The following is an 18,949-nucleotide window of genomic DNA, read 5'->3' as shown; positions in this document are numbered from 1 at the left end:
CATGACAATGGTATCCATAGACTAAAGAATAGAAAGAGACAAACATGTTTTATAGGAATGAAGGGCAAGCAAGACATGAATAAAAGAACCATGAAGGCGGTCACAATTCATAATGTTAATTTTAGTTTTTTTTTTTACGGAAAGACCAATTATAAAATGGATCTAGATTCTATTATTTTGTGTATTGAAGGGGTTCTCCCTCATCTTCGCACATAAGTAAGTGTCTTGAAAAGAAAATTTTATCGGAAATTTAATAAGTATCCATGAGTTACTGTGACACACAACTATTCGATATTAATTTTCTTGGATGATCTAAATTGATTCGAATTAAGAAGCTCCAACCCACGACGGATCATTTTTCATTATGAAATAATATGTAACTCTCATAACTAAAGGTAAGCAACACATTTACCTCCCAAAAACTTACTTGCAATGTCAAAGAATTTTTCTCTTATCAAAAAAAAATGTCAAAGAATTTTTGTAAGGATCAAATCCAGTGTCCTCACAATTATTTAAGACAATGCAATTAATGTTAGATGAACTGAAGTTTATAGTCCAAACTAGGTTTAAATTGTTATTTGAACACAACATGCATTAACAATTACAACCGAAGCTAATTGTATAAAATCATGTAGTAAAATTAAAAGCTTGTTGTCCAAGAAATAAAGATATACATACATATAGATATCAGAGAAGTAGTCATTATGAGTACTGATCCATGATCTTGTTATCTTGATCCAGCCGTTTCGGAGGTCTGCCCCTCGGCCTTTTAATCGGTGGCAGCTCCTTCTTCTCGTGCTTACGTGGCCTCCCTCTCCCTCTTTTCGCTCCCTGTTTGACTTGGTCAACGCTAGTACTCGTATTAACCCCGTAATTACCAGGCTTAATTAGTTCAGATGATTGGCTACTAATTCGATGCCCTTGCTGCAACGACTGATCTGCCGATTTTTCATCTTTATGCACTTCGATAGTACTACTTATTGGATTGAGAGTATCTATATCGGTTATTATCTGAAATAAATCCTTATTCGAAAGATTCTCCAGCTCGTCCAAATCCACCGCCACGTGATCTTGAATACCGATTCCCGGTTCTTGAATCAACTCATTAGCCCATTCGATCACCCAATCATCGACACCACCATCGTCGCCATTGTACGTGAATACGTTATTTTCTTGATCTTGAATAGGCAGTGCAGCAATATTCCTAATATTATTATTTTTCTTAAGAGGGCTAGGGTTTGCCCTAGCAAGCATGTATCTATTGCCAGGTGTCATTGCAATATCGCCCGACTCGCAGCGTTTATTGAGATGGTGTTTGAGCAAAGTCCAATGAGCCAACGGCAGATCGTTGTATTGCTCGAATATGAACCGGGATATCGAGGGCTCCGTCGAACCCTCTTTCTCATTCAATTCCCTAATAGCCCTTTCTATCATCTGAAAATTTAATTAAACAACATTTACTTAGATACACACATTCACAATTCAAGAACTCATATGAATATATATATATATATATATATATATATATATATATATATATATATATATATATATATAAATCAAGATCGAAACTTTTTTCACACTACACATACCCAATTAAAAGAATTAACACAGAAAATATTTCAACTATGAATATATGACGAAAACACACACACACACACACAATAAACAGCAAAAAAAACCCACAAACCAGAATTAAACATATATATAAGAATTCAAAGAGATGGTTAAATTACCGATGAATACGGAGGATGATCGGGGACTTTGTACTTCGAAAACAACTGGTCCAAGTGATTTCTGACATGGGTTTTGGCCGGAGAGGTTAAGGGCGTGTTTGGATGAGTCTCGGCGATTTTCAAGATACTTTCTTGAAAAGTTTCCATAGCTTTTTTTCTTGATCGTCTTCTTCTTCTGTATAAGATTTGTAGGAGAAGGTTTAGGTTTTCAAGATGCCGGCTTATATAGAGATTACCAAAAAACACGGGTTATATAGATTTCAAATTTTGGTTGAATCCCACTTGATTTCAAATTCTTTTTAAGTAAAGAAAATACTATTTCATATATATTATGGTAACTTTCCTTTAGCATCAAATTTGATGTCATAATTAAATACGCCTGGCATCAGATTTTGTTGATATTAAACATCAATTTTTTGTTGTTAATTAATAATGATTTCAATCTAGTGATCACATTGACTTAAACTTTTAACAGAAGTTACTTGGAAAATTTATGTTAAAGATTTGCAGAAACGGGTTTTTTTTTTTCGAGATCTATTCGAATTTTCAACTTTCGCCGAATTTTATTCCAAAATTTTGAAATTTTTTTTTCAATTTTTGAAATGCGTTTTTTTATGCATTTAAAATATTTGAATTGGAATTGAAAATATAATAATATTTTGGGACTTCTGGATTTTTTATTTTTATTTTAATTTGGATAAATAACTTTGAATTTTTTAATCCTTCTTTTTTCCCGAAAATCATATATAAATAATATATTTTACATTATCTGAGTCCTCTTTCAAGCCTAGAAGTTATAATATTATTCATGGTGAATGTGGACTATATAACCTTTGATTTGGAAGAGGAATGGTATTGAAATTAACATAGAATTATATATAATAATATTGAATGAGAGGGATATAGATAAAATTAGAGAGCTAATGTTATTATGGCCAATTGAGAATAAATATTTGCTAAGAGAAGAAGATAATTTGTGAATTGATTGAAGAAAAATGAACGGAATGGGTGGGTATTTACTACATGTAGAGGAAAAACAAAACAAAAGTAAAAATAAATAAATAATTCGGCTGGTTTAGCCGGTTAACCTAACCGGTGGGTTCAAGTATATATCGGTCGACAATGGTCATCAACGACTAGATAATCTTGGCTGCCATCCGTTTCAAATTGGTCTAGTTCCGGAGTGACCACCCATTTTGAAATCAACAAATCCTTTAAAAAAGATAATCTGGTCGTTGCATATTTATTTATTTGGTTATGGGTCGAACTGCCGGTTCAATTAGCTGACGGTCCAAGTTTGACAAATTAGCAAACCTGAACCAACTCAGTAAACTCGTAAATTGCAAAAAAACATTACTCTACTCACACACACGGAACACATTAAATTGAACAGGGAAGATTAACCTAGCTAGTCAAAATCGGCGATTGCGTATGAGCTATTCGACGGAAGATCCAAATCCCGGACGAGCAATACTCCTGAAGTTGCCCGACGGTGCGCATCCCCCTAACGTCAATGTGCAGAAATTAAAGATCAGTCGCAACTCCCACTCCCACTCCCAAATCTTGAAGACGATGGTTGTGCCCCGTTTGATCGTCGGAGCTTATATGTTCAAAACCAAAAGAACATGTCGTGTTGCTAGGGCTTAATCTATTTCATGTGGTCTGAAAAGAAGGATTTTTTTTTTTGCTTTTATACCCAGTTTGGTTGTAACTTTTTTACGAATAATTTTTTTTTCCGAACATTGATCAACACTGGATAATTTAGTCCCACTCGTACCAGTGGGATAAGTTATGATTGGATAGGGGACTTTGTGTCAATACCATGTTTCTATCATTGCTACAAAACACCGGATTAGAGGTGACTAATCTGTCAATCAACCCTTATCCCACCACACAATGATTGTATAGTGTTGTCTTTATCCTAATATCACCACCAGATTCAATTTGGTGTTACAAAACCAAATATAAAGTGAACATATAGGGCCTCTTTGGTTTGAATGTCTTGATATATAGGGTGGGATGTGATACATAATACTGTGATTAAATGCATGATGACTCATATTAGTCCTATTATTTGGTTTGTGATATTATCTCATGACTAATAATCCTTTGATAAATACTGCGCCGTTTTGTTTGGATGATTTGAAGTTGTTAGCTGGGATTTGTTACAAATTGTCGTAAATGCCCTTAACTGGCATTATATTAAAGTACAAATTTCTTTTTCTTTACAATTAAGCATTCAAGTCCCCCTTCCCAACCAAATCTCGTCATAATCCTAACTTGGTATTCTTTGAAATCGAATTCGCCGACTATTGAATTGGGGTATTCAATTCTTTGGAGTACCAGCAGTAGTAGCTCACGAAAGAGTACCACTTTCTGATTGAACCATCCTTCAAACGAAAGAGTACCACTTTCTGATTGAAGCATCCTTTAGATTCTTGATTGAATCATCCTTGAGTTGGTTATCTACATCGGTGGGCCCCACTTTCTGTTTCGTAGCACTCCTTAGTTTCCTCCTTGGATCTGGTTCGCATTCTTCAAACGAATTTGAATCATCTCCTTCATATTTGATGACCACATTATTACATTCAAGTACATAGGACTTTTCATGTTCCTTCAAACACGTAAAGAAAAGTTTGATCTGAGGATCTATGTCCTCCTCACTGCTACAATCAATATCATCATCCTGAAATACATCATCATATTTTTCTGTTCGTCTTTTATGTGATTCGGTCGGTCCTTCCTTGGGTAGAATACGCAACAGATAATTTTTGTAGTCCACGTTCGAATTGTCGTCTTCCTCCACCCTTCTTCTATATTCCAACATTTCATTACAGCACTCTCTGCTTCTTGCCATATGAGATTTAATATCATTGTAAACATCGGAATTAACTGGCTTATCTGATCCAGCAAGTCGGGTCTTTTTCCGAACCATTTACCTCCGATTTGTCTTCGACAATGTCAACTTTATTTATCAAGCCTGCCACAAGATGATCATAAGCCCTCTTCAGTATAACTAAGTAAAAAATAGAAACAAAATCTCATTGCAATTTATTTTGAACACTCTGATTCAACACTTGTTAATAATGCAATTTAATAAATAATCACCCTTTTGGATTACAGTTAATTTTCCCAGGAAATCATTATACAGTGAATTAATTAAAACAAACAAGTCACATGCATATCAGAATCATAGAGCAGAAAACAAGACTACCACCCACTAAAAAAAACTTCTTAAACGGAACGAATGTGCCATTTGTAAAACACACACACACACACACACAGAATGCAACTAGGATCTGGTGAGTAAACCCACAATAAACACTTAATAAATGCCAAGAAACATGTAAATAATCGGAAGATCAACGAAAGAAACAGACGAGACGTACTTTAGAAATATGTATATGCGCTTCAATGTTGCTCCGAAAGAAGACGGTAACTTTCATTGAGGAACGCCCTTCTGTTTTCCCTTCTTATATCTGTGGTTGAACATCACACCCATCCGAATTCCGCCGAATTTCAGCACAAATGTTACGCAGCTAGATAAGCTGACATTAACATCTAGTTAAATCTTGAAGAAATTACAACTTACCCATACCCAGTAATTTAAAATTAAGCATATACCTTACTTCTTCAATTATTTCGATGCACCCGATGTTCAGCAACGGAGTATTTGTATACAATTTAACCTGATCTTTTGCTGGAAAAATCCTAATGAGCGATAACCCTAAAAATTGGTAACCAGATTTGAAAGGATTAGAAAAGATTATGATTAATTTATACAAGAAACATGGTGAAGATGAGAATAATAACAGTTATCAAACCGATTAACCGAGTTTGAAAATAACCTCCTCCTCCTCCTCCTCCTCCTCCTCCTCCTCCTCCTTATAGGCGATCTTCAATGACTGGGTAATGGTGCCATTTTCCTAAGAAAAGTGAATGGTTAAGATGTAATGGACATCTAAATGATTAAATTATAGATTTGTGAAATCTGAAAATTGCAGAGAAGAACTTAATTTACCTTTCAAGAATTTAGAGTTCAACAATGTCGGGAGAAATGGATTTTTCAGAATAAATAAAGAGTATTTATATGTAAGGTTTTTGTAATTAATTAAGTGGTTAAAGGTCAAAAATGACATTGCACAACAACTTAGAAGATGGGATTAATAGAGGACAAATTATCAAGCCAAATTTGGCTTGACAGTTAATAATTTGATTGGGGGATAAAAACGGTGGGCCCATTTATCAACATTTAACAAACTATTAAACCAAACAACATATTGGGAGGTACTAATTGTCCCATCAAGCCTAATAATGCCAACCAAAGAGGCCCATAAAGAAAATATGATCATTAATTGTAACATACATAATCAAGACTAGCTATTGAAAACAGAAAACATCAGGTGGAGTAAATAATAATAATAATAATAATAATAATAATAATAATAATAATAATAATAATAATAATAATAATAATAATAATAATAATAATAATAATAATAATAATAATAATAATAATAATAATAATAATAATAATAATAATAATAATAATATAGTTTATTTTATTCTGCGACCAGCTTTGAACTTATTAGTACTGTTGCGTCTGGATTGCGTTGACTTTTTGTTTGACTTAATATTGTTCTTCCTTCTTCCCAATTTAACAGCAATGCCAATCGGTGTAAAAGTAGGATCATCAGATTCAGAGCAGGTGGTAGAGGAGGTTGTTGAACTATATGATGGGCTCGAGCTACGGCGGCTATGGCTACTGCCACCGGTGGTCAATGCATAAAACCCTTGATCAGGACTGGTAATTACAAGATTGCCACTCCCACACAGCTTTACCAGATGGTGTTTGAGGAGTGCAGAGTGAGCCCAACCCAACTTATTATTATTATTAAATTGATTAAAAATAAAGTTGGAAATGGCATCCTCGCTTGAACCCCGGCCTTCTTCATTCAACTCTTTTATTGCATTCTCGATCATCTGTTACTCCCAGTCCCACCAAAATTATTTATTAAATTTAACTTATTTAAATTTATAATAAATCAATGAAAAAAAAAAACAAGGAAAGACAAAATACTACTATTTATTTTTATTTTTTGAAAAATTGAAGTAAGAAAATTGACATGCAATCGGTGAGAAGAATCCAAAACAGAAGAGGCAAAATTAAAAAAATTAAATCTTAAAAAATGCTATGCCACACAGATGATGTAATGATAAAGAAAGAGAGAAGATATAATTATTTGTGGTAATACCAAAGCATAGGAGGGGTGATCTGGTGTGGTGGTGTTAATGGTGGGGACGAGTTGTTGAATACGATTCTCGATGAATGTTTTCTGCGGAGGAGTGAGTTGCTTCGTCGGAGTTGAGGAGGCCATGGCGCATTTCATTACCAGTGATTTCAAGTTTTCCACTGCTTTTTTGTTGCCGCCGCCGGAGATGGTGGTGGTGGTGGTGGCAGGTGGTGGCGGTGAATTTGATGATTTCGGGTTGTCCATTTATGTGGAAGACAACTTTTAATTTACTTGTGAACTAATTGGAAGGCTAGATAACAAATATATATATATATATATATATATATATATATATATATATATATATATATATATATATATATATATATATATATATATATATATATATATATATATATATATATATATATATATATATATATTATGAGTTAATTGCACATAACCCCCGTGTAATCTTGAATTGTTGAAAAAACCCTTATGTTAAAAAAATTAGCAAGGAACCCCCGATGTTATGATTTATAAAGCACACTGCCTCATTCTTCGAAATTGGCTGTTGACTTACATGAATTGACTAAATTATCCTTAATATTTTTAATAATATTTTGATTTTAAATAAACAAAAGGGGCAAATACTGATAAATCCCTAAACCCAAACATAAAGTGCGGGTCAGTCCCCAACAACATTTTTTAAGCGTATTGGACCCTAAATCAAACATAAATATGCACTTAACTCACTAACTGGTGTGCAAAGACCGAAAAACCCTTCACTTTATTTTGAAATTACCTGCAAATTCTGACAAAACTTTTCACCTACTTTCTCACGCGCCGGTAGAGAATCACGCTCCATACCTTTTAACTATCCGTTGTCATTCAATTTTCGAACCATTTCCTCAGCGGTTTCGGGCAGTTTTTCTTCGTGCAAGCGATTCTTCAGGTTTTTCGGTTTTTGTTTGCTTGTATAAATAACCGCAACAAGGCAGAAAGTAGACAGGAAACTAAAGTAATAATTTTCGAAGTAGAAGAATGGTGAAGACAAACAAGGGGAAGGAAATTTGTTGTTGTTTTTTGTTGCTGTTAGCAAAAAACAAACTGCATGTTCTCATATTGAATGATTTTGAACATTTCCAGTAGTGGGTAGTATCGAACGGCGAGTTTGGGGTTTTCTGAAATAAAAAAATCGAACAACGGGTTCCAATAAAATGTTGTTTTCTTGTTTATGCTTGCAAAAATTGTTCATTTTCTGTTCAATTGCATGATTTTGAACACTTTCGCTCTTGGGTATCATTCGTCTGAAATATTAGTATTTCCCAAATCACTTTTGGTCATAACAAGGGTTTGATTTTGGGCATTAGATGTGTTTAAATAACATAAATCTTACTACACAACGGTAGTGCTATTGTAGTTAGAAGGTATAAAAAAAGGTAATGGCATTTCTTCTGATGTTATTATTATTATTATTATTATTATTATTATTATTATTATTATTATTATTATTATTATTATTATTATTATTATTATTATTATTATTATTATTATTATTATTATTATTATTATTATTATTATTATTATTATTATTATTATTATTATTATTATTATTATTATTATTATTATTATTATTATTATTATTATTATTATTATTATTATTATTATTATTATTATTATTATTATTATTATTATTATTATTATTATTATTATTATTATTATTATTATTATTATTATTATTATTATTATTATTATTATTATTATTATTATTATTATTATTATTATTATTATTATTATTATTATTATTATTATTATTATTATTATTATTATTATTATTATTATTATTATTATTATTATTATTATTATTATTATTATTATTATTATTATTATTATTATTATTATTATTATTATTATTATTATTATTATTATTATTATTATTATTATTATTATTATTATTATTATTATTATTATTATTATTATTATTATTATTACTAATGATTCCTTTGGATATAGGTTGTCGTAGATAATTCTACGTACCAAGGGAGAACAGACTATGTATGTCGAGATGACCTTATTGATGTAGAAAGGGCAGTACTGGTTGGGTACCTCGTTGATGTTGATTTGAGGTAAAATCACTAACTTACTGAACATTTGGTATATAATAACTTCTTATGTAGTATCGGCGTACTAAACAAATAGTACATGTTTATTTCTAGTGTAGTGCAATTGTGATCGAAAGAGGCCCAAACGTATTGACTGGAAAGCATATGTGTTGATCAGCATCTGAGTGGGGAGCACATCGACATATACACGAGTATGTTAAATTCCGAAGCGATCATGGATGAACATGGGCATGAGATTGATTATCTCGAGACCCCTGCCCAGGTATAAACTGGTTTAACAAATATGTTGCATTTTGTGTATACTGGTTTATCTTATATTTTTTTTATTATGTTTCGTAGTATGAGATACTGGCACGAGATCGAATGGACTTCAGAAAGATGGGTGATACAGAGTTGGATACCTTTTTAAAGAGCTTAACATATTTTGGATCTACCGCAGTTGAGAAGCTTGGAATAGCACGTCTCTACAGCAAAAAATATGTTCTGATACCTATAAATCCCAAAAATCAGTGGTTCTTGCTTGTATTGGACCCAAACGGAAAAAAAATTCGGCATTGGAACTCCGTAGCCCATTCTCCGACGAGCCCAGGAATTGCAAATTATATCGTAAGTCCTTCAATCGATGATTACTTCTTTAATTTATATATTGGGGAATGTGGTATATGTTTTATTAATCCATAGTTTGGGTACTGTGATTGAACGGTGCTGCAATATGGTAATCAAAATACATGTATACTAATATAATAGTATATTTTTGTAGGCGAGTTATTATAGCAGGGTGATTGAAAATAAAACCGTGTTGGATATACCTTCACATGTCGAATGGGTAGAAGGATGCAGACAACAGGAAGGGAATGATGACTGCGGGATTTTTGTTTGCATGTGGGCATATTTCCATGCTAGAGATGACGCTGAGACCTGGGAAAAGGCGAAAACTTGCTTGATCAAAAAACTCCGTCCAAAACTAGCACTTGTCTTCTTAAAGCACCAGGGCGTGGATACAGGGTCAGTAGATGCTGATGCTTTGAAAATATTTTGAACAATTTTTAAAATTATTTTTGATTATTTTTTAACAATATGTTTTATTGGTGTTTTTGGGTTGTGATTGTCACGAACAATATGCTTTTGACTGTCTTTGCATGAACAAGTACTTTTAGATTAGTGTTTTCGTGCGATGATGGTTTTAAAACTTGTCCCCTTTTTGTGGTGTTGTGACACCTATTTTGAATAGTGTAGGTGTTTTGCAAATTAGTTTTTAATACTTTGTTAGTTTCTAGTCGATGCGTATAACCTACCCCATCTATACCATTACCTAAAATGAGGAATACCATAATGTTGATGACTTGAATTGCTCAAATTTGTTTTGCACATTTGTGATCCATAAGTTTGGGAAAGACATATAATATGTTTTAAATTAAGGTTGTAAGGTTTTTTCAGGTTAGTTTTGACTTTGGGGTTCAAAATGGAAAGAATGTATCGAATTCATTACAAGATACACTACTAATGTACAAGGCTTCTATGTATAAGTGATTGTTTTCATCACAAGTGACCATATTCAACAACTATCAACTCCCAAGTTGTTTCAATTCTTGTAAATGAGTCACAAAATGAATAAATGAGGGATGAGATAGTTTTCTATGGTTGTATTGATCCCAAATGATACTATAACAAGGGTACTATTAGTAAAGTACATAAGTACTATATCATTGGCACACGGATACAAAACAACGGTTCCGTCCATCCATATAAACGCCACCGATTATACTAGTCGTTAGACCAATCAATACCATAATATTGATGGCTTGAATTGCTCGATATTTTTTTATACATTTGTGATCCATAAGTGTGGGAAAGACATATAATATGTTTTAAATTAAGGTTGTAAGGTTTTTTCAGGTTAGGTTTGACTTTGGCGTCCAAAATGGAACAAATGTATCGAATTCCTTACACGATACACTACTAATGTACAAGGCTTCTATGTATAAGTAAGTGATTGTTTTCATCACAAGTGACCATATTCAATACCTATCAACTCCCAAGTTGTCTCAATTCTTGTAAATGAGTCACAAAATGAATAAATGAGGGATGAGATGGTTTTCTATGGTCGTGTTGACCCCAAATGATACTATAACAAGGGTACCATTAGTACAGTACATAAGGACTATCTCGTGGGAACTATAATACGTAGATATTGTACGATCTATGCGTGAGTTGTGAACGTGATATACAGAACAGTAGAAGAACAATAACTATCACTATATTGTATGAGTACATTTCTTACGAACAACAATAATTGATTCATCGATAGAGTTAATTTATTTGTAAGTACCCAAAGTACTTACACATTGACATTACAATACGATTAACGAGCTACAATACACGACACTAACTTTTAACTTGTATTGTTACGGTGGTTAGTTAAGAAACATTACATAGGTTTGACAAATCATGTAAACTGCAAATATTACTAGGTTTAACACTATCAAACTTTGAATTACTCCAGCTTCATCTCTGGAATTCTTCACTTTACTTTCGCGATGAACTTGGTTCGTCGATCCACTCGTAGTTTCACTTTCTTCATATCGAGAATAGTTGTGGGAGAAAGTTTGCCCAATTTGAAATGGCTCACACCAATGAGAATAGCCATGGTTTGGGCAACAATAAAATAGCCTCCCTGGATTCAAACTTGTCTCCGAAACCATGATTATTGCTTTTTTCCCACAATCACGACGCTTGCAGTTATCTTTTTTATATTTTAAGCTACTCTTTTGAGAGTTGCTATTGGAAGAAGCCATGAATGAGAAGCAAATGAACATAATTAGATGTTTTTTATAAGTTCTGACAACAAAAATAACGGCTATATTATTGTAACGGTCATAAAATTCAAATTGATTCATTTATGATTCTTCTGTGAACTATATTATGTTGTACGTTATACCATATCAGCGTAACAACAATACTATTGTAACCAAAACAGTGCGCTCTATTGTAACTAAAACAGTCATATCATGGTACATACAAATGGATAAATAGTACGAAGTACATGTCAACAAAGTACAAACAACATAAAAAGAAAGTAGAAACAGAGTTCTACGGGACTGGTTGTTTGCACGTACGACGATTATGTCCAGGTTTAACACACCGTGCACACTTCGTAGCACGGGTTTCGACTTGCGATGGAATTCTTTTTGTCCTTCTACGGCCTGGTTGAGCTTTCGATGCAGGTGGATTAATAAATACATCTTCCGGGCCATGATTTGTTTGTGCATTGTACAAATCAAATTCCTCATCAAAAGAAGGAATTGGATTAATTGTGTACTTGTATACTTCTTTGTACAAATCAACCCGGAAGCAAGGATCAACAAATTCAAATACCGAATATCATTCGACTCAATACATGCACATGCATGTTTGCACGGAAGTTTATCCAACTGCCAAGATTTGCAAGTACAGGTCCTAGTCTCTAAATCAACACCATACGACTTATCCTCTTCATACACCTCATAACGCGTACCACTGGATCTGGTATATTTTAATAAGCGAGAGGCCGTATAGTTGATTAATAATCTCTTTTCAACTCTTGGACACACTGTACCAGCCATGACTAAATAATCTTCCCATCGATTACCTATCATCTTCATTATTTTGATTCGTATCATATCATTCATGGATGGAACTGGCAAAGATCGTTCATCTTTAACCCAACCATTCCAGCATTCAACTTGGTTACTGTTCATTATTTTCCCCATCTATCCCCAGAAAAGTATGCATTGGCCCAACGATTGGGATCCGAGTCTCGGATAAATGATTCCGCACGAGGCATTGATTGAACTATATGAGATATATGTTCCTCAAACTCTTGCCGAGTACGAGCAATTGCATCCTTATATAGAACACTTACCCAATATGCTTTGTTGTGCAATGGATACGATCTTAGAACCTTTGTTCTAAAGTTATCCTCCAAATGTCGCAAACAATAAGCATGGTTGCTACCAGGAAATACCAGTGGAATGGCTTTAATAAGCCCTGAATGACGATCAGAGAAAATTGTGTAATTTTTCAATAAACCCCCATTGTGATAAACAAGAATCTCTTTCACCTTATTACAAAACCACTCCCAATTTCTATCATTCTCGGCATCAACAATTGCATAGGCCAATGTGTATATTCATCATTTGGATCTTTGGACACAGCAGAAAGTAAGCAACCTCTGTACTTATTTTTAATATGAGTCCCATCCAAACATATCATTTGCCTACACCTATGGTGGAAACCCAAAATAGAATTTCCAAAAATAATAAAGATCCGAAGAAACTTTTGAGTTTGAGGGTCAATCTCATAATCAGCACAACTACCAGGGTTATTCTGTTTTAGTGTACGACAATAACGTCTCAGTTTATCATAACAGCTCGACTCATCCCCATGAATGTCATACATTGCATTTTCCTTACCTCTCCACGTCGTATAGTACTTAAGCTCCACACCGTACTTTCTTTGGACCTCATTCAAAATAGCAATTGGTTTGTAGCCTGGCTCATCTCTCATTTTTTGTTTCATAAGTTGCGAAATCCACGTAGCATCGGCTTTGGGATGACCCCTTGTACGAAGAGTAGCATCACCACAACTGTGCTCAAGAATACATTTGTGAATGCCGAATAACTTGTCTGATTTATGAACTGATGCATAAACCCTCCATTTGCAATTTTCAACAATGCATACGGCTATGATCTTTTGTTGATCATTTTTCTTGTACTTAAAGGTTCGATTGTTAGCAATGCAGTAATTTTTTAGCATAAACCTAAAATCATTAGCATCTTTGAAAATTTGATTCTCCCCGCGTATGCAATGTCTCCATGCATCAATTGAATCTCCAACCGGATTGTACTCAATTTGCAACGGACTGTTGGAACTCACAGACTCACTGGAAAATGCAAAAACAATGAAACAAATTGGATTATTACAGTGGACTACAAATAAATTGTAACAATTGAAATAAGTACTTTGAGTGGAATGCTTGCATACGAGAACTCAATTTATAAGATACTTGATATACAATCATTCCATACTATTAGTAGCCTTATATGATACTACGAGCTTAGTTATTCTATACTATCACTATAGTAACACGATACTATGTAGTATTATATTCTATGCTATGATCACATAAACAAATTGAAAATACATACAACAGAATGGCTGCATACCCGTTGCTGGGGGTCCTCCTTCTGCGCCCATCAAGTTCATCAGTGCGGCTCACCATAACGTCGACCACACTCATGTGCATTACCAAATGCAATGTAACCATATTCACCACATCTTCGTCAGAAGTTAGTGTGACAAACATTCTTTCACGGGGAGCCAAGTATTGGAGCACCAATTTGTCGGGATGTATATCGTTCGACTTCATTAAGATAGATTCATAGATCTCCTTTAAAGTCGAATCATTCTTAATGGAAATGATGTGCAGATAATCACTGTACCGACAACTTCCAATAATACCAACGGCGATGGGGTTTGATTCACCATTTGCTGCCATTGTGGGAAATTTCAGTTTTTTTTCGCGGTCGTGTAGCACCCCCCTCGGGTCGGGCGATAAATCGAACCGGTTTATCGGAAAACTTTAGATAACGGAAGCAAAAAGGGATCTCTTTGTAAATTTTAAAACTTTCGAGTAGGACCAAAATGTAATTTCTAAAATATCCTTTTGGGTCATTTGAAAACTTTTGAAAAACCTTGAGAATTTCTAAAACTCCTTAGGGTGATTTTGGTTGTTTAAAATCTTTCGTTTAGAAATAACTTTGGAAAGGGAGATTATTATTCGAGTGCTACATTTATCTAACTATGGTTTCACTTTTGGTTCGAAAAGAAATCAGAGTTTAAAGCTATTTGGTGAATAGGGATTTTCGGGTAAGAAATGCAATTATCAAAATAAGCGGACCAACTATATTAATATCAAAATAAGGCACGTACTAGGGTAAGAGTTTAATTCCCCTAACGAGGAAATATTAGAGTTTAAAGAAAACGGAAATACGGAAATTATCTATAGTTTACATCACCAAAATGAAATAAGCATAATTTATAGACCCCTCGTACGACCCTCCAAAAACCTCCGGCCAAGACTCCGATCCACTACTCGGTCCATTCCGTTGAGGGATTCCTACTACTACCTGCAATCAAAGAAGTATCTATATGAGCTATTAAGCTTAGTAAGAAATCCGAATGGATATCGAGGTTTTAAAATATGGTTTTACGTATTTATATAATATATACACATAAGCATCACACCTTACCATTCGTCGGCAAACGAACACACACATAAACACGAAATTTCATTTTAAGCACGTAAATCGACGCAAATACTGAAAATTACCAATTTACCCTTTTCGTGCAAATGCATGAATGAAAACATTTTCTGTTGTTCGGATCCGTCAAAAATTAACTTCTTTACTTGGATGATAAGCATATTATTCTGAGCCCGTTCTTTTGGTGGAATCAAACCACCCCTTTAACTATAGTAACTATGGTTGGAATACCGGCCCCCCGTATCCCGACTTATCTAACCCAAGCATTCCATTAACCTTTCCTTTCGTAAAAATGAAATCTCTTTTTTATGCAAGACCATGAGACGAATGAGACTCTAGAACGAAATGACACTTTACCACATCACAAATATCAATCAACGAGCACACAAATAAAATTTAATTATCCACATAATACTCACATACACACGGCAATCACACACATACCATACACACATATACATATAGCCATTTAAGCATATCACATAATTCACATTATTATCATATTATGTATTTATATAAAACACACACGCACACAGCAGCACATACACACACACACGGCACACATACACACACATAACATGCAGCCCCCAAAATACACTTTAATTAGCATTTAATTAGCAAACCATGCTCTTAAAGCACCAACATTTCTATCTTTTCATTTATGGGATTTCTCCCACTTTTATTCATTTAATGAATTAAAATTCTTACAGCCCCTTAACATAGTTCAGCTGCAGATTTTTTTACCATCAATTCACCTTCCCACAATTAATACACAAGGCATAATGATTAGAACACAAAAGTTCCATTTATGACACATGCACAAGCAATATTTTGAAATAATAGCAAATAGCATCTAAAAATTCTCAAATTTAATTATAGGCTACCTAACTGACTAAATGAACAGATGCAAAAAGAATTTTGCAGTTTCCTTAAAAATCGGATTTATAAAAATTAAAATACTCGGCAAGTAGTGTTTGAAGCTAAAAATGATTTTTCCAACAAATATTAATCCCAAACTATGGCCAAATAGAAAATAACAAAATTCCATTTTCTCCTACTGAGATTTTAAAGGTGAAAACATTTTTCATGCTGAAATTTCAAGAAATCGCAGATTGCCCCTAAAGATTCATAGATCTACACATGCAACCCCAAAAATCTTGAAAACTCATTTTCTCTCTCCAAAATTCCCAAAAATTCGAAATATTAAATCTTTAAACACAAAATGCTTAGATTCACAGATTATAACATGGATTAGACATGCAATAACACAAATATCAAGATTAGCACAAAATTTCGGATTTTACACAAAAAGCCCTAATTTTTCGAAAAGTGAGGAAATCTTTTAGGTGGTTTCAAAAATCATTTTCCATACTATGATACCCTTCGATTGCAGCAATAAATTCGAGATTTCTTACCTATCAAGAGTGTTTGGCCGAAGAAAGAAAAAACCTTCAAAAGAAAAGAGGGTTTTTAGAGAGAGAAAGGAGGATGAAGAAAATGAAGAACACAAGGATACAATGTTACCTCCTTCAAGAAGTGGCTCCAAGATTGAACCAAGCTAGTTGAATGGAGAAGGTAAGAGCTTTGATATCAAGTTGGGAGGAGTTTAATTCTCCCGTAAGAGGGCAAGTGTTTTTGATGGTGTTCTTGGCATATTCAAGGGTGAAGCTTATATAGGGGATTTGCATTTTGATTTCTCTATTTTTTTTCTTGATGAATTTTGAGGTGTTGGCCGATGGAGGAGGTGGTGCTACGGTGGTGATGGTGAGGAGAAGACAAGTGGGGGTGTAGGTGTAAGAAGATGAAGATAGATGGGTGTCTCTTGGGATGACTTAGCATGCTTGAGTGTAGGATTAGTGTAAATCCTCACTCTTTGCCAAGTGGACAAGCATGCATCTTTTTCTAATTTATTTCTTAATTAATAAAATTACTAATTAACTCACACACACACACATATCCGAAAACACACACACATATTTTTAAATACACATACCTATAGTCTAGAGTAACATAGCTTATATAGCATATGCATATATGTATGCATACATGTACGTATATATGCATGTATTATGCATGTAATTATGATTAAACCATGAAATCACATAAACAATTTAATTATACACATAAATCACATAATTTAATTTAGCACACAATTATAAATACTTAATCCACTTAAGCACATAATTACCGAAATAAAGTTGGCACATAATTATCAATAAATTCCTAGCACATAAGGCATAAAATCAAATCGGCATATAAGGATTAATAGTCTAAGCAAATAAGGCACTTAAGGCACATAAGTTAATAAAGTGAATAGATTCCTAATAATTCCTACGTGAGAATTTTCGGGTTATGAAATTTTGGTTAGGGATTAGGGTTTCGAAAATGTGGGGTGTTACAGGTCGGAAAACAAAAAGTAGTAACAGAGAATATGAGGAAAGGAAGAGGAGAGAGAAACAGAAGAGAAAAAATGGAAGAAAAAAGGAGAGAGAAGAGAGGAGAGAGAAAGAGTGTAGAAGAAATAGAAGAAAGAGGTGAGAGGAGAGAGGAGAGAGAGTGTATAAAGTGAAAAAAGTGGGGTCAGGGACTGAACTACATGTTTATGTTTGCTTTAGGGACTGACCCGCTAGTAAAACGTTACTAGAGACTGACCCGTATGTTTGTTTTTGAGTTGGGGATTTATCTGTACTTGTCCCTAAACAAAATTCAAAATATATATATATATATACTAAATATAAAAGATCAAAATAAAAAAAATAATAATAAATTATCGCTCATACCCATCATCTTCTCCACCTATCCCCACCTTCTTTTTATTTAGACCTCCACCGCCGCGTCCGCACCAACACCACATCCACCTCCCCACCCCCGATAAACTTCTTCATTTAGAAAACTAATTCAAAGTGTTTTTGAGTTATTCAGTGCTACAAAAAGTGGGTTGTGCTAAATTCAGACAAAGCAAAGTTGAGATTTTACAGAATGTCGAGGGAGAAATTCAGTGCGGTGAGTTGTGAAACCTGATAATATGGATAATTCTATAGCTGCAGATGTGGGGCTGAGATGTTTATGGTCCAAATCTTCTGAATTAATGGTGTGGCAAAGATGATTGTTTGGGGCCAGAAAGGAAAGGCGTAATCTTGAGGTTGAAGAGGGCAATTCTGGAAACACTAGGGACTGAATTAAACTTTTTGAAAACTTCGTTCTGGGCATATGAAAACTTTGGGGTGATTTTGTAATTTTCAAAATTTCTAATTTAAAGAAATTTAAAGGTTATTTGGGCCATTTCATGTCAAAAAACGCTCAAACCGCGAGTGCATCGCACGTCAAGCTCGAAGGGTCTTTATTACCTTTGACTAATTTTCATAGGAGGGTTTGTGCTAATTTTTTTAACACAGGGTTTTTTTCGGCAATTCGAGAGTACACAAGGGTGGTCCTTGCAAAAAACCCTATATATATATATATTATATATATATATATATATATATATATATATATATATATATATATATATATATATAGTGCCCGATTGTTCACCACCGTTGCTCAATAAT

General features: G+C 33.8%; 2 protein-coding genes and 2 long non-coding RNA genes across 5 annotated transcripts; all 4 read right to left on the bottom strand.

Moving 5' to 3' along the window:
* Positions 1 to 561: 561 nt before the first annotated feature.
* Positions 562 to 2,007, bottom strand: LOC105964137 (uncharacterized). The gene is made up of 2 exons (XM_012988649.2): positions 1,737 to 2,007; positions 562 to 1,434 (listed from the first exon to the last, which is right to left on the bottom strand). Exons 1-2 carry the CDS (start codon positions 1,881 to 1,883, stop codon positions 703 to 705), a joined length of 879 nt encoding a protein of 292 aa, XP_012844103.2. The 5' UTR covers positions 1,884 to 2,007; the 3' UTR covers positions 562 to 702.
* A 3,121-nt stretch (positions 2,008 to 5,128) lies between these two features.
* LOC148766537 (uncharacterized) lies at positions 5,129 to 5,861 on the bottom strand. The gene is made up of 4 exons (XR_016035085.1): positions 5,758 to 5,861; positions 5,561 to 5,662; positions 5,361 to 5,463; positions 5,129 to 5,284 (listed from the first exon to the last, which is right to left on the bottom strand). It is a non-coding gene; the product is annotated as an uncharacterized LOC148766537 (long non-coding RNA).
* Positions 5,862 to 6,293: 432 nt separating this feature from the next.
* On the bottom strand, positions 6,294 to 7,285 carry LOC105964138 (uncharacterized). The gene is made up of 2 exons (XM_088826826.1): positions 6,992 to 7,285; positions 6,294 to 6,719 (listed from the first exon to the last, which is right to left on the bottom strand). The coding sequence occupies exons 1-2, from the start codon at positions 7,232 to 7,234 to the stop codon at positions 6,294 to 6,296; spliced, it is 669 nt and encodes a 222-aa protein (XP_088682952.1). The 5' UTR covers positions 7,235 to 7,285.
* Positions 7,286 to 15,016: 7,731 nt separating this feature from the next.
* Positions 15,017 to 17,345, bottom strand: LOC148766536 (uncharacterized). Of its 2 annotated transcripts, XR_016034806.1 has the most exons (3): positions 16,923 to 17,334; positions 16,814 to 16,847; positions 15,017 to 15,263 (listed from the first exon to the last, which is right to left on the bottom strand). It is a non-coding gene; the product is annotated as an uncharacterized LOC148766536 (long non-coding RNA). The 2 variants fall into 2 exon arrangements; XR_016034807.1 differs by lacking the exon at positions 16,814 to 16,847 and having other exon boundaries at positions 16,923 to 17,345.
* Positions 17,346 to 18,949: the final 1,604 nt, after the last annotated feature.

Source organism: Erythranthe guttata, chromosome 12 (assembly GCF_056151865.1).
Source record: "Erythranthe guttata isolate IM_541 chromosome 12, IM_541, whole genome shotgun sequence".
Classification (NCBI taxonomy): domain Eukaryota; kingdom Viridiplantae; phylum Streptophyta; class Magnoliopsida; order Lamiales; family Phrymaceae; genus Erythranthe; species Erythranthe guttata.
The sequence above is the reverse complement of the archived record's forward strand: the minus strand, read 5'-3'. Positions and strand labels throughout refer to the sequence as shown.